The 25,925-nt window shown below is 36.0% G+C and overlaps 3 protein-coding genes across 3 annotated transcripts; 1 reads left to right on the forward strand and 2 right to left on the reverse strand.

Moving 5' to 3' along the window:
• Window positions 1-187: 187 nt before the first annotated feature.
• Window positions 188-3,093, reverse strand: LOC128223708 (uncharacterized). The gene has a single exon (XM_052933034.1). The coding sequence runs from the start codon at window positions 3,002-3,004 to the stop codon at window positions 341-343; it is 2,664 nt and encodes an 887-aa protein (XP_052788994.1). The 5' UTR covers window positions 3,005-3,093; the 3' UTR covers window positions 188-340.
• A 2,117-nt stretch (window positions 3,094-5,210) lies between these two features.
• LOC128223711 (paired box protein Pax-1-like) lies at window positions 5,211-12,476 on the forward strand. The gene is made up of 2 exons (XM_052933040.1): window positions 5,211-5,531; window positions 10,103-12,476. Exons 1-2 carry the CDS (start codon window positions 5,444-5,446, stop codon window positions 10,945-10,947), a joined length of 933 nt encoding a protein of 310 aa, XP_052789000.1. The 5' UTR covers window positions 5,211-5,443; the 3' UTR covers window positions 10,948-12,476.
• An 11,641-nt stretch (window positions 12,477-24,117) lies between these two features.
• LOC128223713 (enhancer of split mgamma protein-like) lies at window positions 24,118-25,423 on the reverse strand. The gene is made up of 2 exons (XM_052933041.1): window positions 25,344-25,423; window positions 24,118-25,055 (listed from the first exon to the last, which is right to left on the reverse strand). The coding sequence occupies exons 1-2, from the start codon at window positions 25,398-25,400 to the stop codon at window positions 24,435-24,437; spliced, it is 678 nt and encodes a 225-aa protein (XP_052789001.1). The 5' UTR covers window positions 25,401-25,423; the 3' UTR covers window positions 24,118-24,434.
• Between the last annotated feature and the right edge of the window lie 502 nt (window positions 25,424-25,925).

The following is a 25,925-nucleotide window of genomic DNA, read 5'->3' on the forward strand; positions in this document are numbered from 1 at the left end:
TTTCAGTAATGTCTTTGTTAAGATAGTTCTACATTAAAACATTTCAGTAAGGTCTTTGTGAAGATAGTTCTACGTTTAAACATTTCAGTAATGTCTTTGTAAAGATAGTTCTACATTTAAAAATTTCAGTAATGTCTTAGTAAAGATAGTTCTACACTAAAACATTTCAGTAATGTCTTTGTAAAGATAGTTCTACATTTAAACATTTCAGTAAGGTCTTTGTGAAGATAGTTCTACTTTTAACATTTCAGTTATGTCTTTGTAAAGATAGTTTTACATTTAAACATTTCAGTTAGATCTTTTTAAAGTATTGCACATATTTCAGTTTCTCAGTTTATGACTATTTTTCCGAAACATGTCTCTCATAAATCACACTGTCCTCATCTTTGTAAATGTTTAGCAATTGCCTCATAAGCGCAGCCTGCTGAGCGTGTGCTAGAGAGTCTACCATTCCATCCGGCCAACCAGCAAATCCAAATATACTTCTTTTGGGATCGAAGTAGGAGGGCATGTACTGATTTTGTATCCTTTTCTCCAAGTGCGCAATTATTCGATAGGCCCACTGTATTGCGATTATTTTAGATTCTTCCCTTGAAAGTGCCTCCTCGTCAATTTCTGGTTTATTTTCAAGCCGTTCCGCTTCCAGCTCAAACAGGAAGGCGGTCTTCATTTGATAACTTGTGATGTACTGTGTCACTCGCTTCTGGTTGTCATGGTCAACACACTTCGGGCAATACTTGGACTCTGCTAGAGATTTCAGGATTATGTAGCCCTTCCTTACACAGTAGGGAATGCGACTGAGAATGGACTGTTCAAGAAACGCAAACGAAAGTCTGTAATATAATGTGAAGTCCTTGACGAATAGTCTGTCTGGTGTTTTAAACACAACGGAGCACTCCCAAGTGTCACCCAGTGTTTGTAAGAGAATTCGATCCTTTTCTCTGAAACCATCGGGCTTCCAGTCTCTAAGATCTATCGTCGGAACCACGTCCACAGATATAGGTAAACACTTGGCTTGCCGACCGTAATATGTGAACGAAAGGTTATCGATCGAGTACGAAATTTCATTCAGGTGTTTGTCACAAATAAAGTGGTCAAATATATCGCTATTGTTGGACAATACTGCATCTAGTTCTTTATTTACTAGAGTATAAAAATCTGTCAACAGCAGCTTACAGTCTAACTCACCAGCCGTATTAACATACCGAGCAAACTTTGGCATAAGTTCAAAACTTTTGATCCTCAATTTGATAAAGCCACCGGGAAAACTATCTGACTCCATCGGTTCAAACGCCTTACCGAATTCTTCAAATTTCCATTTGTAGTCAAACTCGTCAGGAAGGTTGACCTTCGTTCCCTCGAAGTTGCTCCCAGCAAGTTGTATCTTACACCGGAACAAGGGATTCGATGTAGAAATTTTCTGCTGTACCATGCGCATCAAGTTTTTAACAAGACTAGCAACAATAACATTTTCTTCTATTTCGTGATACAAGCCCATGTTGGTTGATAACACAATTGTATCAACTGCGCTCTTCAACTCAATCTTGTGAAGTTCTACATGTTCAATATATTCCGCATCTGCTAATTTTCCATCCACTTTTCGAATATACCTGAGTTGCTTACAGGCAAACATTGAATCCCTTTCAGAACAATCCGATATGTTTTCATCTAAACCGTTGTATTGAGGGCTCTTGTAATTTCCAAGCAATTCAATGAATGAGTCTAAATGTACTTTCTTAGCTAAATCTGCTGCAGTTCCGCCCCCTTTGTCTTTTAAAGACGGGTCGATTCCACGTTGTAAAAGTAGCCTGGCTACTGATATTTCTCTGAACCAGACGGCCCAGTGCAGCGCAGAAGACCCGAAATCGTCCACAACATTTACATCTAAACCATGTTTCTCGTACCAGTGGACGAGTATGAAGGTTTGGTTGAACGACCTACATGCCCAGTGGAGTGGGGTTGCCCCTGACCTGGTCCTTGCTTCTGGATTGGCACCCACAGTGTACAACAGACATCCAATAACACTCAGCATACTGCTGTACACCGTGGAAACAGAGATATGTAGAGGAGTCACACCATTCACGTCACCTTCATTTACATCAACACCAAAATCAGCCAGAAGTTTTATGATTTCTTCCCGTTCATCTAACTGCTCGTCACAATAGTTGTGATCAATGCTGTTAACTGCATGGTATACTTCATTCCTACCAAGTGTATCTTTCATGTTTGTCTGTATTCCATGTCTGATCAGCTCATCGAGACCTGCTCTCGTAGTTTCCTGGGCTTGCAGCGCGTGGTGCAGGGCAGTTTGCCGTTTTTTGTCAACGGAATTGATAGAGATGCCATGATGGAGGATTAACTTAAGACAATCAGAAAAGCCATCCATTTCATTACTGCTTGATAAGTAGTGAAGGACAGTTTCACAATGTCTGTTCGTAGTCTTTGGATCTGATCCATTGTCGAACAGGAACGCCAAAGAATCATGGCAGGCGATTCCAGCAATTAAGTGAAGCGGTGTATCATCGTTATTGTCTCTAGAATTTACAGCAAGTCCCATGTTCAACAACTTTTTCATCAGAACTATTCTACCGTATTTATCGCCCTGTCGTTTGGTCACCAGATGAAGGAATGTGCCCCCGGTGGTTAAGTTCCTTTCGTGGATATCGTCCACTTGATCTAGCATTGTTGCGATAAACTCGTACGATACAACTCCGCTGTACACAAGAAACATAAAATCTGTTTGACCACATCTTGTTTTGTTGTTGAAATTTGCCCCTTGTTCTAAAAGTTCTCTGAATATGTCTTCTTGATCCGGTGATTTCAAATGAATTAAAGCATGTTCTAATACTGACATATTCATGTCATCCTTATAGTTAACATTCGCACCTTTGCTTATATAAAGTTTAACGTCTTGCAGTTGTCCCTGCTTAACTGCTGCTACAAGTGATTTGTTAAGCAGTATATGTGCGTCTGTTGTATTTTGTGTAGATGATACAGTCTCCATTCTTAAAAGCACTTGTTATTCCCAGTTCATTTTATGCCAATTACTTTTATTTCACAAACTATATTCCTCCATACTTAAAGAAAAGTTGAAGCGGCCTTTATTACTCCTTACGTATGTATTCCTGTATTGGTAAACTTGATCATTCATAAACTTTGTCGTTTGATTTATAACAACGACGTACACTATTGGATTTATTTACAGATCCGGTATACTGTATAAATCATGTTTAAGTCTACACTCGCTAGTATACATGTGTTTTTATACATAAATATGAATAATAAACTAAGAAGCAGGCTGAATTAGGCCTCATAAAAGCGTCTTAAAACGCTGAGTCTTATTTTGCTGAAATCAAAAACTGTCGAAAATGTCAGGTTGGTTTTAAAATATATGTCTTTTTCACTCCAACCAAAACAATAACAACAGAAAAACGTTCAATTTCAACGACTTTCGTTTCAATGTCGGAAAATTCCGCCACAATTATAAGTTATTGTTATGTTACGTAAACCCTCTAAACATAACTGTCTACCCTTGGGTAATAGTTATGGTTCCCGGCTGCAGACCTAGAATACGCTGTTTCAATTGCTGCTGCCGGGGCCATGTATTATTTCTGTTTCCAAAATTTCTTTTTTTTATCATGTATTTAATAAAATCAAATACAAGTTTAAACTTAGAACCCAGAAATGCGTTGTTTACCTTTCCAGAGAAGTGGTATATTTGATTACATGAATACAGCACCTAACTGGCCTTTAACCTTTATTTTTTGTTAGTGTTGTTTTATTACTATTTCCACGAATAACATAAGAATTAGATATTGTATGCATTTTGTAAGCAAAGGGAAGGAAACAATGTATTTATCATCGTTCTGAATGTACAATATTCAAAGGAATACGAAATATAAATTATGAAACATTATTTAAGTTGTTTACTGAAATGATACCATATTTTGTTGTTACGTGTATATATTTTTTTAACATGAAATGCAAGAATACGCATGTCGCTTTGATCAGATCAGACCTAAAACACTTTATACATCAATCGATACACCTCGGCTATTTTCCATCGAAAGCAACCTCGGATAAAGTTGGACGGTTTAAAATGCCAAAATTCTTAACAATTTAAAATAAGGTATGCAAAGTACACGTTAAACGCTACAATTAATTCATATAATTATTATTTATAAATTAACGAACTACTTGTACTAATGCACTGGTATACATCCAAGTCTGTTTTTTATGGGGGATGGCCAAGTTGTTCCGATTGTTTATTCATTTTGAATTATTCATATCAGACTCGCTGTGGTTATAATTTAACAAGCAAATATAATAGTGAAAACTAACTTCTGTACATGGGAAATATTTTTCTTATATGGCTGAAAATATGCCCCATTTATGAGAAGAATCTGCCCATTCGTAAGCGCCTGCAAGTTTCATTTTCGTTCAAGAAAATATGCATGTCTGTGTTTACAAGATGTCTGACGCATTAAACATTTTACATTTAGTATAAACTTCATTTATTTTACAACGATTGTGAAGAAAGTTATATTAAAGTTATTCTAAGTCACTCTCGTTCGCACGATGTTAAGCGAGAGTGTGGTCTTGTGTTGTTGGGGGAAACCGGAAAACACGGGGAAAAACCACGACCACCAACCAAATTCACATGCGCCCAGTCCGGGAATCGAGCCCGGCCCCGGGTCGCCTTGGTGAGAAGCGAGTGCGTTAACAACTGCGCTAACCGGACAACCTTTTAACATTTAACTAATGACAATAAAAATACATCTTTCCAAATGTCCGGAGATGCTGTCAAAGTGCTGGTAGCAAAGGGTAGGCGTTTATTATATCAATTGGTAGGTCCACGTTCACAACAGTGGCAAATTTAAGTTTTGAACTGTGACCAAAATCGTTACACAGTTTTACCGTCAATTTAAAAACGCATAAGCCCATAGCAAAATATTTGAGCAAGATTTCAACAAACCAAGGTATGTTATTTATTGGGTCGGTACCACACAAATTAAGTATGCAAACCATGGAGAGTAGCACTCACAGCGGCCAGGTAGACCGCTGATTGGCCGCGAGAGCACACCGAGACTCCACAAACAGCCAGATCGCCAATCACAGCCAGAAGGCTTATCAGGAGGGCGTGCTTCATTCGAAAAGCCTCTGAAAAACAAGATTATCTTAACGCGTTTGTTAACGTTGCATGCCTTTTGACGAGATTTGTGTTTTGCCCCATTTCATTTTGAGTATTTGCAAGGTTTTACTTTTTCAAAAAATATACAATAGAATCAGGAATTTACTATGTGTAAATATAACAACAAACACGATTAAAACATCACTGTGACGGAGTTTAAATTTGGTTGTGTACGCAAAAAGTCGTTAAAAACAAACACGAGATTGTGTTGAATCGGAAAAGGGACTTATACGTGGTTGGAATCTGTTTTACATGCACTTGGATTGTTACAGCGTGGCGAGTCCTGAGTTCGAGCCATCACGGCTCGCCTGCTACGGCCTGGCATCGTCCGCCGCTATGGGTGAGTTCACGTTGGACTTCTTCATTATTGTCAAACTGAAACTGCACTAAAAAGGGACTAGCTACCGTTTTTTGTAAATTGCACTATTTGTATGATGAAATAAAGTGTGGCAAATCATTTTGAGTGTTAAAACTAAAAATCCAAAAGCTTGAACTCTTCAGCAATGGTTAATATTTGCTCAAGTATCGTTTTTAAAGACCACAAGTACTAATCTTTTAAAATTTGCATTTACAAAATACAATGTTAGTCATTAAGAGCATAATTTCAAATTTTATCGAGAGTAAAAGTTTTACACAAATATGAATTTGTGTTTGTCCATATCATTTAGAACTCCATATCATTTAGAACTGTTGCAGTTTTCGGCGCGTAATTGAAGAATATGCAAGAATTTATACTAAAGATAATAAGATTGTCAATATGCCGTTTCGGTCTTTAGGAAATGCATGAGATTTGTCAATTTGTGTACGAATTAAGTTCAAATGCTGAACAAAGAGTATAATGTTTCTGTGGCTTTGTTGTTTTCTTCATCATGTATTGAGCAAATGTATCGTCATGCAATAAAATATGATTAAAAAAACAACAGCAACGCGATAGTTTCATATTTTATTTCCGATCATTCAATTTACATGTATGAAATCAGCATGCCGCATTCCCTTCGAACGATATCTTTATTCGATCACTTAAGACATCACTCACAATTACCAAAACGGTCACCATTTGAGCATTTCAAATAATCATGTTTCCTGTTTAATAGTGATACGTATGATATGCATTTCGTACTTGGATAAACATACGTTTGTATTTTAATCCCATCACTGTATAATGTCTCCAAAACTTAATAACATTAAAGTACAAGTATCTTAACACTCTAACGTAATAGGACGAGATCTCTTTAAAACTGTTTTCACAAAATGCGGCATTTTTTTTAATTATTAGAAAAAAAAGCAAACACTAATGACCCCCCGACCAATAATTAACATGCGTTTTATATATATGTTCTATTCATGTTGTTGAATATATTGTAACCTGAATTAGTAATAAAACGAGTTTTGAGTTGAGTTGAGTTGACTAATGAACCCCAAAAGAACCATGTATTCTTCATATAAAATGATAAAGAAGATAATCGTATGTTAATTATAAAGATAGCTTGGACAGAGCCGGTGGTGGTTGACGTTCCGCGGTCACTGCTCGGTATCCAGGAACCTGAAATGCGGGGACACTTCACACTGACAGCGCGACATGGAAATAAAATTCGTCAGCTCTTACACACACAATCGCCGACTTCTTAAACATAGCAGCTGACTTATGAAAAATTCAAATTCACAAATTTAAATCTGGATTTTTTGCGCATTTTTTTTCGAAAGCATCACTGCCGAAATGCGCTTTTATTCAATTTAAGGGATTCGCTCCCGGTAATGCATCTGAACACACTTATATTATAACCTTTTTACGCTTTGATACCGAACTTGCAGAATAAAGTACACTTATAAGTATAAAAGTATAAAAAAGTATTCTTGTTTAAGTCAGGTTTTAACCCACGTCGGTACAGTCATTGAAAAACTAGAAAAGTGACAACAAAACCACACGCCCACAAGGACTCTTACACAAATATAAGGAAAACCTAGCGTTTAAGTCATTTGTTAATCGCGTTACTACGGTATTCAAAACCGCGGACTTCAAAGACAATATTTGAGCATATATAAGCATTTGTTTAAGGTTACCAGCCGTTTGTATCTTAGTTTTAACACCCATAATGATTTGCCACACTTTCGTCATAAAAAAGTGCATTTTGCAAAAACATGAGCGAGTCCTTATATGAGTGTGTCAGTAACTCATTAGAAAAATCAATAAATAGAATAAACGAAATAATAATAATAAAAACGGCGAAATGAAATATACGTTAAAAGTAATATTAAATATATAAATAAAAACGATAACGATTTGGATGTCTTATATCTACACGAATTGTTTATTCAGCTTTCTCATTTTTTAAACTGTGTCGGGATCAAATCTATCCTTTAAAGCAGTTTTGCTGCAACCAAAAATCCTAATCATAGTTGAATTTGTTGTTGTTTTTGTTTGTTTTGTTTGTGTGTTGTTGTTTTTTATATTTGCGGGCCCTGTAACATTTTTTCTACTAGTATTAAAGTGTTATGTGATTGTATTGTTTGTGATTTTTTGTCTTCGATGTTTAAATGTTTTGCTACCGAGCTTGTTTCTGTAGTTTTTCGCATAAATATTCAAAGAATATTAAACTAACGAACACACTAAACAAACAGGACACATCCGACATGGAGAATATTTATTTTGAAATTTGGTATTTAGAATTATAACCTTGTTCTTCGAACTAAGGTTCAATTAAGTCCAGCGGGAATATTATCCGTGAGAATTGTTAAATGATTTCAACTTTATCCTCACCTATAGACACATTTTTCTAATCTATCACCAAAACATGGTATCGTTTTGAAATATGTTGATACTTTCAAGAAACGCGTACTGTAAAAGCGATATATTTGTGTCGACGTCGGATATTCCTTTACCATCTGGCCAACTGACTTGCAGGATCTAGTTGGCAAAATAAACATAGCCCTGATCCAGTATAAGAGTGAAATATGACATAGAAACGACCTTGTTGAAAGCCTTACTTTACAATAAATTCCAGGTTCTTGCGAAACGAATAGTTCAAAGATATGTAACAAAACGGTTACCGTGGTTTCTGTTTTGTATCGTATATTGTCAATAATATACATTGTGTATATACATGCCGTTGATAAATCTTTTTGTGGCGATTTTTTTGCAGGGAGGGTTGGGTGGTCAGCATGCGAACTGAAATACGGCATTAATACATCTAGACCACCCATCTGAATAGTTTTACAAACTATTTAAGTGTACACTTTTTTCTATCTGTTTTTACTGAACATTCATTTAAGCCCATTTAAAGATACACTCTTACTCCCATATAAGATTACCAAAATTAATACAATTGTATTGATATACTAAAACGATGGATAAATGTCGAAAACAACGGTTCTTATGAAGAATACCGCGTTTAATTTGAAATGAATATGTCGAAAACACGGTATTTCTACTGTATGAGACGATAGTATATCGCAGTAAATCTTTCAGCACTCACCAATCATTTAACATTTTTGCGTTTTCAGCTATTAAATACACGGTAACAATTTTGTTATCAGTAATTAATATTTTCCATAAATGGATTATTTAGTAAGTAGTTAAAGGTTATCACTCAACATGTATGTTTGTTATACATGTATATGCATTGATTTTGAATAAGAGTGTCACTTTAAACTTCGACTTATCATTACCTCTGTCGCCAATTGAGTTTATGACAGTGTCATATTTGCGTTATTAAGGCATGACATTTTGACATTATTGTTAACATAATCAACGGGATTATACAAAACATCGTTGACAATAATAGTCCTGCTTTTTACCCAGGTATATTATTCTATTGAGCCTTTTGGTTGGTGATATATGGGCTACTTCGGGCTCGGGGACGTTTTAAGGCCCCTTTCTGGGCTCTTTAGGTACGGGACACGAAGAGCAGATCTCCAAGCGATAACAGGCTATTCTATACCTTTGTAGGGGGACGTTTATCGCCGTCTCACGTGATGTTAATGCAAACACATGAATCTAATAGATGCAATGGTCGAAATATGTCTCGTAAATTACATTTCATTTCGCCTTGCCAAGTCAGCTCATTAAGCACGTGTAAACATTGCACATCTACGAACCGTGCATGCGCTTTGGTATTTTTGTGTTTCCGAAAATAAATAATCCAAGAGAATACAATCTAAACAAACATAAATAAAGAAATTAAGGTTGAAAGAAATGGAGAAATGAATAAGTAAATAAATAATGGTATAAATAATGAAATCAATACAATAAACAACACAAGATAAAAACCCGAATGATTAACTTTGACTAATAATTGAATGAATGAAGGAATTAATTACTTCTTTGGGCTTTGGTCTTTCAGGAAATAAACAATCCAAGACAAATCTAAAAAAGCATCGACAAAATATAAAATATTAACTAAGTGAAGAAATCAGTATTGAAATCAATAATGAAATCAATAATAAAATCAATAATGAAATCAATAAACACACGATGAAAACATAAATGAATAATTTCAATTTATAATTAAATTAATGAATGGATGGGTGGATGGATGGATGGATGGATTGATGGATGGATGATGTATGGATGGATGGAATGGGTGGATGGATGAACGGATTGATGGATGGATTGTTGAATAAGTCATGGAATCAATAAATTGATCGATGAACGAACGAATGAAAAAATGGCCGCGACCCCATGTTCACTATTAAACACGATAGATAAATAATTATAAAAATAAATAAATTTGAAAAGAAGATACATAAATTTACATGTCCACAGTCACTTCGAATATCATACGCTTTTATGTAATACAAATAAGCTTACTGTTTTCATAATCTATAATACTATTGTGATTATTAGTAATTGATTTAGTTCATATGAAATGTAAAAAAGGTACATTAGTCAGTCTCATCTTTCTATCGTTTCAGAGCAGTCTACCTTCGGAGAGGTTAACCAGCTGGGCGGAGTGTTTGTGAACGGGCGGCCGTTGCCGAACGCCATCCGGCTTCGCATAATTGAGCTGGCGCAGATGGGCGTCAGGCCCTGCGACATCTCCCGCCAGCTTCGCGTGTCACACGGCTGTGTCAGCAAGATACTTGCCCGTTACAACGAGACGGGCTCCATACTTCCGGGAGCCATCGGCGGCTCCAAACCGCGTGTCACCACACCAAACGTTGTGAAGCACATCAAAATGTACAAAGATCGGGACCCGGGAATCTTTGCTTGGGAGATCCGGGACAAGCTGTTGGCGGACGGAGTTTGTGACAAGTACAACGTGCCGTCCGTCAGCTCAATCAGCAGGATCCTCAGGAACAAGATCGGCAGCGGTTCCTCCCCGACCAGCCAAAGTCCAACAATGGACAAGAACATAGTTGGGCCGCCGCCGCCGCCTGGTCCCCTATACAACCCGCAGTTCCAGATGTACCCCTACTCCTGCCCGCCACCCGCCGTGCCCCCTTGTCAGCCGACGGTCGCCGTGCCGCAGATGCAGGGAAATTTCCAGCCACTCAACCATCCGCAGATGAACATGAGCAGCAAGCCCCAGATGTCCAGTTGTGGGGTGACGCCCTGCATGATGCGCGCCTGGGCATCCTCACATTCCGTCAATGACATTCTGGGCTTCCGGGCCCCCTCTCAGCCCATGTCCCAGCCCGCGCCCATGCCCGTTCCGTGCGAGTCCATGAATAATCCACATCAACTCGGACAAAACTATAACACCATGAATTACTATGGAATGAAACAGTCCGTTCAACCGATGTATTTACAGAGCTGAGGCTAGGCCAAGATTTAATCATTATTATTATGGTGCTTCTTTCACTTTTACACTTCACAAATGGTGCCTTTAGTATTTATTTTGTGTAAGTCGTTTTAGTGAAATAGATTGTAATGGAATTCCCGTGACGTCAGCGGATAATGTAGTGACAAACCATGGTGTGGAAGTCACGTGCATCGCTTACCGGATATGATGTCAGATTCAGGAAAAGGTAATCTTCGTAACCCATTTGGACACTATGACAATAGTATTTATTTTTGTCGAGAGTTTGAGATCATGGGCGGTTTAGGAAACCTCAAATAAGGACGTTTGTTGCAGCCCGTGCTTAAGGGAATGAACATTTGTTTGTCAAAAAAACATACGTGCTATGTCAGTTGAGACTACTTTAGTATAATGTTCCGTATACAGAAATCTATCAAGTATTTCAGTTAAAAATAGGAGTAAAAACAATACCGTTAAAACAGGTACAAAAGAAAGTTTGTATAATTGATCAGCATCGTTGGCGCTACCAATGCTAGGGTTCAATTTCGTGTCCGATATTTCCTCTCATTAAATGAAATTTTAAATAGTCGAAAAAAAAAAATGAAAAACTTAAGAGTCTGAATTCGTTGAAACCATTGCTTTTAAATGTAGTAATCTATTTCTGACTTTTTGATACGTGAGTTATGGTTTCAATTAATAACATAAGTAAACATAGTAAAATAGATATATTTAACAACAATATCCAACATTATGCATCCATCATTTATTTATTTCATGTACCTTTTGTAATTTGTATTTACTTTTAAAGCTGCACTCTTACAGATTTACCGTTTTGACAACTTTTATTTTATTATTTTTGTCTTTGAATGAATGAGCCAATTTTTTCGTAAATATCTGAAAATCTGTGATATAGGACGAATGACAAAAAATCAGATTGCAGTTTTTCATATTTACGTTCGAAAATTAATGACTTATGGCTAAATGCATTACTAAGCGCTTGAAGAAAAATGCATAAGACATCAATTTGTAATCATAAGTATGAAAACCTGCGACCTGATTTTTGTCAGCAGTCTTATATCACGGGTCCCCATGCCTTTTCGCCAAAAAAAGCTATTTCGAGAAGAAAAAATAAAAGAAAGTTGTCAAAACGTTCAATCTGTGAGAGTGCAGCTTCATACGGATATTTCATGTTCTGTGTTTAAAACACAAATTTGTCTCAATGCTATTGTCTGGTTTGCAGACACCTGAATCTAGATTTTTTTCAAATGTAATAGCACTTCGAACAATAAGTTAAAAATACTCATTCTTTCTATATGGTTTGTGATAAATGGTGACATTTGTTCACCCGACAGCCGATTGTAATTTAGAATATCTTCAGTTTATTTTTTTAAAGTGGCAAGCTTTGAATGTTTTGTCCTCTTCACCCGATGGTAATGGGTTTTACCTGTTTAGTAAAGTGTTAAGGTGTTATCATGACATTTTAATAACAAATACTTTATAACTTTAATCGTCGTTATTTCATAATTTACCTGTATGAATATTGTACAATAAAAATGGAATATTTTGAAATTGTCACAAATTTATTATGGTTCCTTAATTGTAGTTTATTTTAAAAGGGAATTATTGACAGTACTGAGCGTGCAAAGAGTTGACTAATAAAATTAATATCAGCGGACTGGATCGTAGAAGATGAAATACGTTTGGTAAATACAAAACAATACAATGCAATGCAACGCAACGCAAAGCAACGCAACGCAACACAATACAACGCAATACAATACAATACAATGCAATACAATATAATACAATGCAATACAATACAATACAATACAATACAATGCAATGCAATGCAATGCAATGCAATGCAATGCAATGCAATACAATGCAATTCTATGCTATGCTATGCTATGCTATGCTATGCTATGCTATGCTATGCTATGCTATGCTATGCTATGCTATGCTATGCAATGCAATCCAATGCAATGCAATGCAATGCTACGCTACGCTACGCTACGCTACGCAACGCAACGCAACAGAAAACAATACAATCCAATGCAATGCAATACAACACAATACAAAAGTAGTTTATTTCGCTTTAAAAACTGACAAAAGTATTTACTAGGCCATAACAAATTTGATGGCAATAAAAGTATAACATGTTCATACTAAAACGATGTTTGGTATAAACATTTAGCATGAGTAAGATTAAATACATTTTTGAATGAAACTAAACCCTTATAAGATCGTACAAATAACTAAGTCATGTTCTTTTTTTTATTTTATCATTGCAAAATATACTTTTCAAATGTGTGTTAATAATGCCATCTTCAATAACAAAGCTTAAATTATTTCAAACGCAAATCTCTATATGCCGGACATAATAATAAAAATGATACTCTGACTCTATAATTTACACATTACAATTCACACACACTCTTTGTTCTTTATTGGTATTATTGTAATACAACCACGACGACCTTGGGCCGTATTCATAAAGCATCTTTTCAACTTAGAGAACCATTTCTTACTTTAAAGTTGAATTTAAAGAAAAAATACAATGTTTTACACCTACTAAGCAAGAAAAAGGTCCAAATAATAAATGCATATGCATAAATTTACTGAAATGTAGAGGGTATTTTGATTATTCATTATGGAAAATTCGGATTTTTTCACTAAGTTGAAGATTATTTTATGCGGCCGCTGTCCATCCTTAGTGGTTTTTTCAGACTAATATCTATTTATAGGGTATGAGAAACAATTACGATAAGCAACGCTTGTTACAATATATTCTAAAACCTTGAGATTACTTGTACTTTTTGAGACAGCTCAGTAGCATACCCCGCCCGCATATCTTGAGGATGTGGGCCGTGTAATGAACCAGATCACTTCCACCAAATTAGATTACCCTGGCAAGATACAGACATATGCTTAAATGAAACAATGGCTTAAGAATTTAGTCAGCCATGGACATGTAAAAACTATCAACTTTTCAGTTATTCTACCTATGATTACTAGAATGTATATACGGAAGCGTATATCGTATATATACAGATTGTGTGAGCGTGTACTTTTGTCGACTTGACGAGTTTATATTACGACAAGTTGTCGACTTGATCTCTTACTAACTTTATATGTCGACGTTTTGTCTACAAAAACTACTTGATTGTGTGAGCATGTAGTCTTGTCGACTAGTTTTATGTCGACTTTAGGGGTTTTATCACGACATTAAAATAATGTCGACTTGATCTCTATTTAACTTGATATGTCGACCTTTTTGTCGACAAAAATGGTTGATTGTGTGATCATGAAGTCTTGTTGTCATGTCGACTCGTTTTATGTCGACTTAAGGAGTTTTATCACGGTAAGTTGTTGAAATTGTGTCGACTTAACCCCTTACATACTGGAAATGTCCATCTTTTTGTCGAAACAAACTATTTGTGAGTTCGATCATAAAGTATTGTCGTCTTGTCGACTTGTTTTATGTCGGCTTTAGGAGATTTATCACGACAAGTTGTTAAAATAATAACGACTTGATCTCCTTTTTCAATGGACATGCCCGACTTATTGTCGATAAAACAAAATTGATCATCCTAATTTTTAGGCAAAAGTAAGTCGACATATCATGTTAGTAATCGAACGGGTCAACATTATTTTGACGACTTGTCGTGATATATTTCCTCTAATCGTCATAAAACAGGTCGACAATGTTACATTATCGTGAGTATATTCGATATCATGGTGCAACGGCTGTGTGCGTGTATTTTAAAACACTCACCTTCTGTTAGAAATGTGTTAGAAAGTATCGAAACGTCTATACGGGACCAAAATGAAGTATCACTTTTATAAGTGAAATAAAAGACAAATGCAGTTTACAAACAGATGTCGTTTCCAATATGCAACTTAAGTTAATCCTATGGCCGTACAGCATTGACTCCATTCACTGTATAGGGCCGTTATTTATATCGACCGATCCGATTAGCTACATCGAACTTAGATTCAATTAAGACGAATATTGAATACCAATACAGGACAAAAGAACAAAAGTTTTAACACGTTATTTTGTACAGTTTATTATTTTCAAATACATGATTTATAAATATATTAAAATTGTTATTTATGTATTCATTGCTATTTCTATCCGTTGACGACATTAGCCACCCATTTGCAGGGGTCAAAAGTGTTGGTTCCTTTATTTTGTCACACTGATAAGGGGCTTTTCATCTTGGCCCTAATCAGCCGATGTACTCAGGGTAATGCAGAAAAACGCTTTGTAGATAGCGCTGGTGATTTAATTGAGTGGTAAGGTGATACGGTTGTAATTATGAGGTGGCTGACATCACTGAATCTGTCACCTGGCTCACAGGATCCCTGATAAAGCCCCAACCACCTGCTGGACCCGCATTTGTACGCAGGAATCAAGGGAATAAACAGTTTAGCATTCGGTACACCATTGAAAACCATCCCGGATGTATTTGGACGGTTTACAATATCAAAAAAGTTTAAATTTAACTACGCTGCAAGTAGATCGTGTAGTAATTTCAATTAATTAGTTTAACTTAATGACTTGACTCTTGGGAATCTTAATTATGTTTGCAACAAAACACTTCACTGGCAATCAATTTAAACTTAGATTTACAAATACAATTTAAAAAACTACATTTAATTAATAACATGATTCAAAATTATACGAACTACTTCTACTGATGTACCGGCATACATCCCTAAGTTGTTGTTTTCGGGAAAAATGAGTTCCGAATGACAGAGAGAAATGTTTATTGTCGTTTATGTTATAAATCTGTGAGTGTCTTGACAAAAGTGTTTGTATGATTACTTGTATACTTTTAACGTAAATTTCTTTTCATATAAAACATATTTGATATGAGGACAAATAATATGAATTTAACAAAATGTATCATATTAAAGGTTAAGATATATTTCTATTGGTCCAATGTTGTTCTGCTGGTAAAGTTTGAAACGAATACGTTTAGCTAATATCTTTTTAAGAAAAATAAATAAAATTTACATGTATGCGATAATAACAACTTATTCAAATAATGTATAAACTATAATTCTTAAAAGAGTTTTTTTTATACTTAATGGGAAAATATGTTTTGTTTTGTTTTTTAACGATAAGAATATTTCCTCTATTATGATTACAAGTATTTCACGGATGTAAATGAATGTACCGTTTTTGTAAAAGAGAACTTGAGACGTAAAATAAATAAATAAATAAATAAATAAATAAATAAATAAATAAATAAATAAATAAATAAATAAATAAATAAATAAATAAATAAATAAAAAAAAGTATAAAATAGAATAAGTAAATAAAAAAATAAATAAATGAATAAAAAAAATATTGAATAAATAATAATTAAGTAAATAAATAAATAAATAAATAAATAAATGAATGAATGAATGAATGAATGAATGAATGAATGAATGAATGAATGAATGAATGAATGAATGAATGAATGAATGAATGAATGAATGAATGAATGAATGAACGAACGAACGAACGAATAAATAAATGGTAAGTTGAGCTAAATATATATTCAGTACGAATATCACCAGGGTATTGCGTTCTTGCGAATGTGGAGGGGAAACGGTTCAATGGCGGTTTTGGGTCGGTGTGTGTGTGTGGGGGGTCTCTTTTGGAGACATTGTATGTCATGCATAGACACAGGGGCGGGGTTACGCAGACCATAATAACCGGCGACGGGTTGGGATGGTGGCGGAAGCCACCCTTTATTCTGCAAAGCGAGACCGGGATATATATTGTAATTTGGTATTGTTTCCGTGTCGGATTGCGAGTACCCGGGGTGTCGGGTGGACGTATCTGCGGTTAATTGGTTCGGACGGCGATGATGGCGCGGTTATGTCAGAGCGGCGATCAATTGCAGCACTCACCCCTCATTACGCACCGTCCTTATCTCCCCCTATCAACTCTCCGGCCAAGAAATCACTCTAACTTCAATTAATCCCGCAGAGATCAATTAAATAGCCACGTCGGGGTTACAATTTCTAATATTTCTTTCATCGCTGATTTGATTCCCAAATCCTCATCAATTTTTATCAAAACGAACATTTATTGATGATAAATCCGTCATTTATCAATTGCTCGTCTCTCCTGGAAACACTTTATGGTGATATGAACCTTTTGTAGGAGTTTTTCATGATGCTAATGTGCGATTTTCCCGCCCATCTTGGAGCAATATTGATTCTACGAACTCCCCAGTAATTTTCGAATTGACAGGATATTTAATTTGAATTTATTTAAAGCTGCTCTTTCAGAGATTGAGCGATTTCACACCTTTTACTATTTTTTTTTATCTTAGAATCAGCTGATTTTGGCATCAATGTTATGAATTCAGTCATATAAGACACCTTACAATAGAATATATTTCAATTGTTTGGAAATCTGCCCAAAAAAATATTTTTCTTAAAGAGTGAGTTACCCTTTCAGATATTAAAACATTTATTTTGGAATGTAAATACATGTACAACAAAATGCGATCTGATCTTTTATCAACAGTCTTATATCACCAGTTTTCAGACATTTGCGCAAAATTTGACACATTCAAAGACATTTATTTTTTTATAAAAAGTTGTCAAAACGGTAAATCTATGAGAGTGCAGCTTTAAGATTAATGAAGTCTTTGAAATGATATAATCAGAACAAAAAGAAAAGTCATGTTACCAACTTCAACTTCAAGGTTTATTGACAAATCTGCATATTACAATACCTTTTGCCACTAAACATATTTAGCGTAATACAAACGAGCGGCTAATAAATACTTACAACGCATTTACAAGTAAGGTTTTAAAGAGTCCATGTTTAAAAAGAACAAATTGATAAGGAAAATATTAAAAAAACAGGTATAGTATAAGCATATCGTTCATTTTCAAATTAAATCTTGATGCTGGAATTAATTGAGTTTTTAAGATGAATAAACGAAATAATCCAATACATACCAGGTAAGTCGGACATGAAAATCAAAGAACCTGAAAGTATAAACGGTAATGTATGTTTCATACCTTATTCGTAATATTATATATCAAATAACTTACCCATTGGGAAAAATGTTTTTTTAAATAGATATAGATTTTCTTTTCATTTTATGCAATAAATAATATTTCTTTTTGTATATGCAATGAGGGTCATTTTGTCAGACGTGCGGTCATAAATAACTGTGCCTTAGTTTTGTGTAAGATATACATTTAGGATTTGATATTAGCATTAAAAAAACATAATGAGGAAATCGCAAACATCACACAAAGACATGTAACAGCGTCTTCATAAAATCCCCGAAGCAGTTGAAGATGCTCATTAAAAAGACATTTTAAGTTGGCATGGTTTTCTAGCCCACGATTCTCAGTGTAATACACACATGCAGCCCGGGACCCCGGGAACACCGGTAATGTAAGCATTCAATCACGGGAATTATATGAAAAAAAACTAAATATTTTTTTTTCTTTTTCAATACTGAAGATTAAATCTCGTGAGGAGAATCATCCAAAACACTGAATTATGGATGATACTCCTAAAGAGTTTTAATATATAAAGAAGAAAATATTTACACGCTTTTGCAAAAAAAATGAAAATTCACGTTCATCAAATTCAAAAACATAATGTTGTGGGTTTCTTTCAAAAATTGGGAAAAACAACAACAGCAACGACAACAACAACACCAAACGACTACCGAATCGGTCCGATCATTTTGCAGATGTTATAATATTGTTAGGCGGTAACACACACTGATTTAGATTATAAAAGTTTGCAAGCAAGTCGCATTGACCGCCTAGATAACTATTTTAAACATTTCTTAAAAGAAACAACATCTATTATGTTGTTTAAAAGAAGTGTCCAACCACTAATGGCAGATTCCATCCGAAGGCCTGGCCGACCAGTTGTGCCGGAATGCTAATTGGAAATTCCGACTTGCCGTATTTCACCTGCCTCTGACATGCCCTCATACCAGACCGCCGACGTCCCGCTGCTTCCTTCGGGTGGTGGTCTATGGGATTTGAGGACTGGGACACGCGTCATTCTGAACTCCTTGGCCATTTTTCATTGAAAACAACCTCGAGTATATGCCGGTACATCAGTAGAAGGAGATCGTAAAAAATAAATAATCATTATAATAGTATCAATTAATTGTAGTGTTTTACCATGTAATACGTTTAACTAATTCTAAAATGATTGACAATTGAATTATGGCATAAATGATTATGATTCCAAAGAGTAAAGTCATTAAGTTTAGATGCTGAATTGAAATTACTACGCGATCTTCTTACAGCGTTGTTAAATATTAAGGTTTCTGACATCTTAAACCGTCCATATTCATCCGTGGTTGTTTTCGATGGAATAAGGCCGAGGAGTTCCGACTTGGGCATGGGTCAATCTTGTCTCGCATGATGTATGTGAATACTAGTATAGAATCCCGCAGTTAAATCTAGTATGTTTTGTTTTACATGCTGTCCGTTGCACATTTTTACAAAACCAAACATAGGTTAAAGCTGAACTCTCACAGATTAACCTTTTTTACAACTTTTTTTTTATTTTTTTTGTCTTGGAAAGAGCACATTTTTGCGTAAATATCTGCAAACCAATGATATAATATTGCTGACAAAAAATCAGATCGTAGATTTTCATATTTCCGTTTGAAAATTAATGTTTTATGGCTTAAACAGTTACTAACGGTTTAAGAAATAGGCATAACACATCATTTTTTGAACTTGTATATAAAAATCTGCGTTGTACTTTTTGTCAGCAGTCTTATATAACTACCTTCCATGGATTTTCGTAAAATGGCTCGTTCCAAGACAAAAAATAAAATTGTTGTCAAAACGTTCAATCTGTTAGAGTGCAGCTTTAAATTAGACTGATTCATTTAACAACATGTTTATGATCACAACATTGGAGGTATAAGGGCGGTTTACATTGTCAGAATTATAAAAAAATACATGTTAAAACACTACAATTAATACATATTATTATTATTCATTTTACGAACTACTTTTACCGATGCAACGGCATATATCTGGCATACATCATCATCGTCATTATATTCATCATATTCATCTATTCATCATCATCAGCAGCAGCAGCAGCAACAACAACAACAACAACAACAACATCCATCAAAATACAGCAAAACACATATATTTGTGTTCTTGACCAGCCTTGAGATTAAAACTGAACCATGTAAAGTTTCTTACCTGAGTTACAACCGTTTACCATGTCAATTTCAACTGACCCCATTCAGCGATATTTCTTTTCTCCAAGTTTTGATAACCTAATTCATTTTTTTTTTCATTAAAAAAAAACGTTTGGAAAATGTTCAAAATTCTTCTGATAGATTGTAGATTTGTTTACGTCTTGATTATGATAATACCTTTATCGCGATAGTGTCATATTTTTCCATCTTTGTTTTACCTTTTTCATAGGTTTTCCAAGGAAAAAAATAATAATAAAGTTACTTTTCTGTCTCGCCATCGAGTATTTAAGATATGAGAAAATGTGTGTTTTCATTGATTCAGTTAGACATGTAATTTTCCGCTCGGTGCTAAGCGCACAGTTTATGCCGCGTTTATTCACGAGAGAGTGGGAACCAAGCACCCAGGCCGGGAATAAACATCGACCATAGGGGACGCCGGGACGTATTTACGCGCATTTGACGGTAATGTCTTTGACAATTATGTGAAACAACAATTATTTGTACACCAGTAGTGTTATGTTAGTTTATTAATCCTACAGAAAAAAATCTGCTCGCTCTGACAATGGCATATATATATGGATGATATACGTCTGGCTTTTCGATTTCTGTTTTTGTATAAGGAGAAACAAGTTTGAAATAATTATAGAAAAATGAATGCTTGCATTAATACTTAAGGATGAACATTCATTTAGAATATTGTTGAATCTCTCTGATCGGTGGAGCGGGTGCCTGTGCCGTGACAGTCACGTGGCGGCCGTTGAACGGCAGTGACAGCTGGGGACCATGACAGTCCGTCCATCACCGCCGCCGGGCCTGACATGCAGGTTCTAAATGATTGTTTTAACACACCACTTTCTGCTCATTTATGGGTTATGCATATGAAATAATATTCCATATTTCAAGATACTGACATCAAAAGATCCAAGTCTTTTACTTCATTTTCGTCTTTGTTCTAGAGGGTGTTTTCTCTAGATTTGCACGTGTGTGTGTGTGTGTGTGTGGGGGGGGGTGCGTGTCCGTGTGCGCGTGCGTGTGTGTGTGTGTGTGCGTGCGTGCGTGCTACTAAAACTACTGCTGCTGCTGCTGCTTCTACTACAACATCTACTACTTACAACAACAACAACAACAACTACTACTACTACTACTACTACTACTACTACTACTACTACTACTACTACTACTACTACTACTACTACTACTACTACTACTTCTACTACTACTACTACTACTACTACTACTACTACTACTACTACTACTACTACTACTACTACTACTACTACTACTACTACTACTACTACATCAACGACTACTACTACAAAAACTACTACTACTACTACTACTACTACTACTACTACTACTACTACTACTACTACTACTGCTACTACTGCTAGTAGTAGTAGTAATACCAATAATCCTGCTATTATTAGCTAATAATACTAATAATACAAATGATTATAATAATAATAATACAAATGATGATGATAATAACAATAATAATAATGATAATTAGTCTATTTCATAGTTGCGAAAGAACGACCAGATTGTTTTTACCAAAGATTCACTTAATGCTTGTTTTCTTTCATACAAATATCGTTTAAAGTAAAAACAACCAATTTGTTATTACATACTCATTATTTTTACCAATCAATTCAACGATCCCTGCCTGGATCCCTTTCCTTCCTTGGCGGAGTGTTTGTTCAAAGGCGGCACGACGTCAACTCCGATTTGTGACCGGGCCCGTCAACTGTCACTGGAGCCCCGCCGACAGAAACTCGACACTCCGGCCTTGCTGGGTAAACACATTAACAGATCTTCCTGGAGGATTTCAACACATAATAATTGCATGAGGAACTTGAGACCTGATTATTTTGACAAACGAAGATCCCCGAGTTATGATATTGTGAGAGATTGGCAATGAGAGATGTGTAAATACGGTAGAACTTCACTCGATGGAAATCTGTAGAAATGTCTTCCAAAAACAACAGTTAGCTTTCGGTATTCCGTACAACACAAGGACGACTTTAAAGTGATTGTTAGTTTGCACTTGAATGAATTACACGCGGGAAGATTCTAAATAAGTGCATGTACAACCAGGGGCGGATCACGACGTTGATGTTAGAGGCGTAACATTTTGACTTGCATCCCTCGGGTCCTACCCTAAGACCATTTTAACTGTTTCTAGTCCGAACTGATCCATTTTGGGCGTCCTCGGTACTTTTTTCTCATATATGAAAATAAAAAGTAAACTTGGACTATTTTACCTGAATTGAAGTACATTGTCTATTTAAAAAATATAAATAAGACAAATTATTACTATTTAGATCTCTACAATCTTCCCAATGAGATGGATTTTCTATGCAAGAGGCGCCCATCTTGGTGGCCATCTTGATTTTTTCAACACTTTTCATAAATGGAAGTCATCTTCCAACATGACCAGTTACAAAGATTTAAAGCGGACCGGACATTTTTCTAAGATACTGGTACCTGGGCCACTGAAAAATTTGACTTCTATGATCAACCCAAGTAAATCTGGCCCCAATTTCTCGAAACTTCTTAAGGCTTAACAGGCTTAAGTCGCTTATTTCAATTAGCCAAAATACATACTCATAATGGATTTTGATAAATGAAAAATGGCTTCTTCTAATTAGCATACAGATTTTTCTTGTATAATTTCTAATAACTCAAACTAAAAGAAGTAAATATAACGCATATTATAGAAAAACAACAAATAGTGAGTTTAGCTTAATCCTGTTATAAGGGACTTAAGACGTTTCGAGAAATTGAGGCCATATAGTTATAAAATATATACGCCTTTATATATGATACTTTTCTCGGCAACGTGGGCACATATTCCCCACTTAAAAAAAGCGAAAAATATCGCTGATATTTTTTATCTGTTCACAAAACATATTTTGTTTTGTTTCGATCATCAAAGTCAAATGAGATAGAAATAATAATGCATTTAAATAAAACAAACAAAAAACTTTAAAACATTGCACCAACCAATATTGTTCGCCTTGAAAGATACAGTCAGATTGGTTCGAGTTTGTCAAACAGTTTACCCGTGCTTGGAAGTTATGATTTACGAGGCGGTGTACCACAAGGGTTTAGTTCTGCACTGAAGCGCTTCGTTACAAATGATTTCCAAATGCTCCCGTCCCAGAAGAAAGTTAACAATCCTGAAATTACTGCGGATAAATCTCCACTCCGACTGGCGGGCCGTCATGTGGACTGACAGGCCGACATCCGTCATCCCGGAATATGACGGACAGGCGCCGGGCTGCACAATAATTATGAGGGAATAGATACCAGGTAAAAATGGAAGACGGCGTGGAATATGTGATTTATATCTATGAGTATCACATAATAGCTCTCAATTTTCAGCAAAATTTCATATAAATTATAAAATGTACTTCCGTCATTTTATTACGTTATGTTCGGTTCATTCAGTTCCGGTACCCAGGGGCGGTTCCGGAATTTTATGTAAAAGGGGTGCGACTTAGACCCGTGCGCCACCTCCACCATACAGGTATCGGATAATAAACGTTCTCAATGTGACATGGGGTATAGAACGTAATGACTCAATGAGCCTAACATAGGACATTTTGGCGTACACAGGCTTATAATTATGTTCTTTATAACAGTTCACAGTTCACTTGGACAACTTTCAAGGTAGGCGCGCGCCGGGTGGACCCAAAGCCCCAATCCCTATATAGTTATTTATGTGCAGAAGGGGACCGACCAGTACTCGCAACCATCTGGACATAATGGTCTGAATATATTTTTTTATACAAAAAAAAGACATCAGGCATATTAATGATAAAAAAAACAAGGTAGTGAGTGATTCGAGCTTTCCATTTATTCCATATGATGCATTTGTATATATGTGTGTGTGTACATTTTATTGTATTTACACAATCCAGCAAATATATGCATACAGTAATAACTCACTATATCGAACCCTATTTACTCGATGTTCTGGTTAAATCAAACTTTTTTCGATTTATTTCTGTTAGCTCATACACTTTTCGTATTTCGGTTATATCGAATGCTCGTTTACTCGAAGTTTTTTTCTTAGGTCCCAACGACTTCGACATAGCGAGACTCGAAGTTTTTTCTTACGTCCCAACGCCTTGGACATAGCGAGTTTTGTCAGTATATAAATATGTAATTATTGTACACTTTCAAATAGAATGTATATTCCGGAATAGGGACAAATAATGTTTAAATTTTCAATATCTCAGTAACAAATTCAATAACAGCCATAACAAAAACAATCTACATCTACCACGGGCGCCACACATTGTCTTTGATCACGTGACCTATTTTGTCTTCCGTGTTTTGACCAATGGAAATCTCGCCATCAGATGCTATAGAGTCATGCGACTGGGCGCCAGACGACACACTGAGGCTGGAAAACCCGGACTCGTCACTTCGGAAGCTTGAACCGGAAGAACTGGAGTGATGAATACTGACGGCACACTGGCCTTCTAAAAGTCGTGAGATCGGTGAGAACTCCGGGATCTCCACGTCGCCGTCCATTCGGTCATCAGCTCTTCTTGGCGTGGACATGAACATGTGCTGGTCCTGGGCTGGATAAGCTTGAGAAGACGACGCCTGAAACTTTGTTTCCAAAAGCCGATTCTCCTCGGCCGATTTCGTCTTTTCTACATACACGCCGTGGAGATGGTCGCTCACGCTGGTTGTCAGGCTTGTATCGGTTGCGTTGGTGGCGCCGAGGAGGGTTACGGTCTCCCGTGCGCAGTCCCGGAAACCGGCATTGTAGGAGGCGGCGGTGGCCTCAGAGGCAACTCTGGCGGCGCGTTGATGCTGCTGCAGCCGCGTCAGGTGGAAGACGGTGAGTTCCAGGACGTCCGCCTTGTCTACGCGAGTCATCGGCGCCATCTACAGAGACACACAAAACATGGTAAGATAAATGAACTTTTGATAAACAAACTACTGCTCTTTTATTAAATGTAAACTATCTCCACTTATATGGTTGAAATCAGTCTTTTTAATTCAAAGTTGTTGTTTTTTATCAAGAGAAGTCGATTCCGAAAATATTTAGTTCAACCATGATGTATTGCATTCCAATTTCGACAATAAGATACAACGTATCATTTTACTACGTCGTGCGCGTACATAGCACACTATAAAATCAGCACATCGGAAGTGGTGTGTGAGAAAGCTTACCTGTTGCCGGATGGTGTCGGCGATGAGGAGTTTAAGCCGGTCAATACTCGCGTTCATTCTCTCACGGCGTTTTCGCTCCAGTTGCGGCTTCCGAACCTGCGCGCGCATACAAACATATATGTGAGATTTGCAAATGTTATAATTACAACTTTTACACATAACACATATGTGGTAACGTATTATAACACTAGTCGTAGTTGCCTTGATCTATAATGTATTGAATATTTACAAAGATCTATTTCCTTCATACAAACTTGCACGAAATGGATATTTTTTATACATGGTTCTTATATTGTACGCACTTATTAATGGGACATGCATATGTTCTTGTTTTCCTGCCAAATAATGTTATTTTGCACTTACTTGGTGAAAAATTAAGAATACATACAAATTGCAATTACATTACAATTGCTTTTAAAACTCGAAAGGTCTTCAGCTGAATTTTTCCTATAATAAACCTTATGAACACATACTTTTGTAAAGAACTGCACCAATTCATACTAAAATAAACAAACAAAAAAATAAGAAAAACTCGATAGCTGCCTTCTTAAATTGTTGTCTCAATGTCGGCAACGTAATCGT

The sequence above is a fragment of the Mya arenaria genome, chromosome 17, assembly GCF_026914265.1.
Source record: "Mya arenaria isolate MELC-2E11 chromosome 17, ASM2691426v1".
In the NCBI taxonomy this organism is placed as follows: Eukaryota; Metazoa; Mollusca; class Bivalvia; order Myida; family Myidae; genus Mya; species Mya arenaria.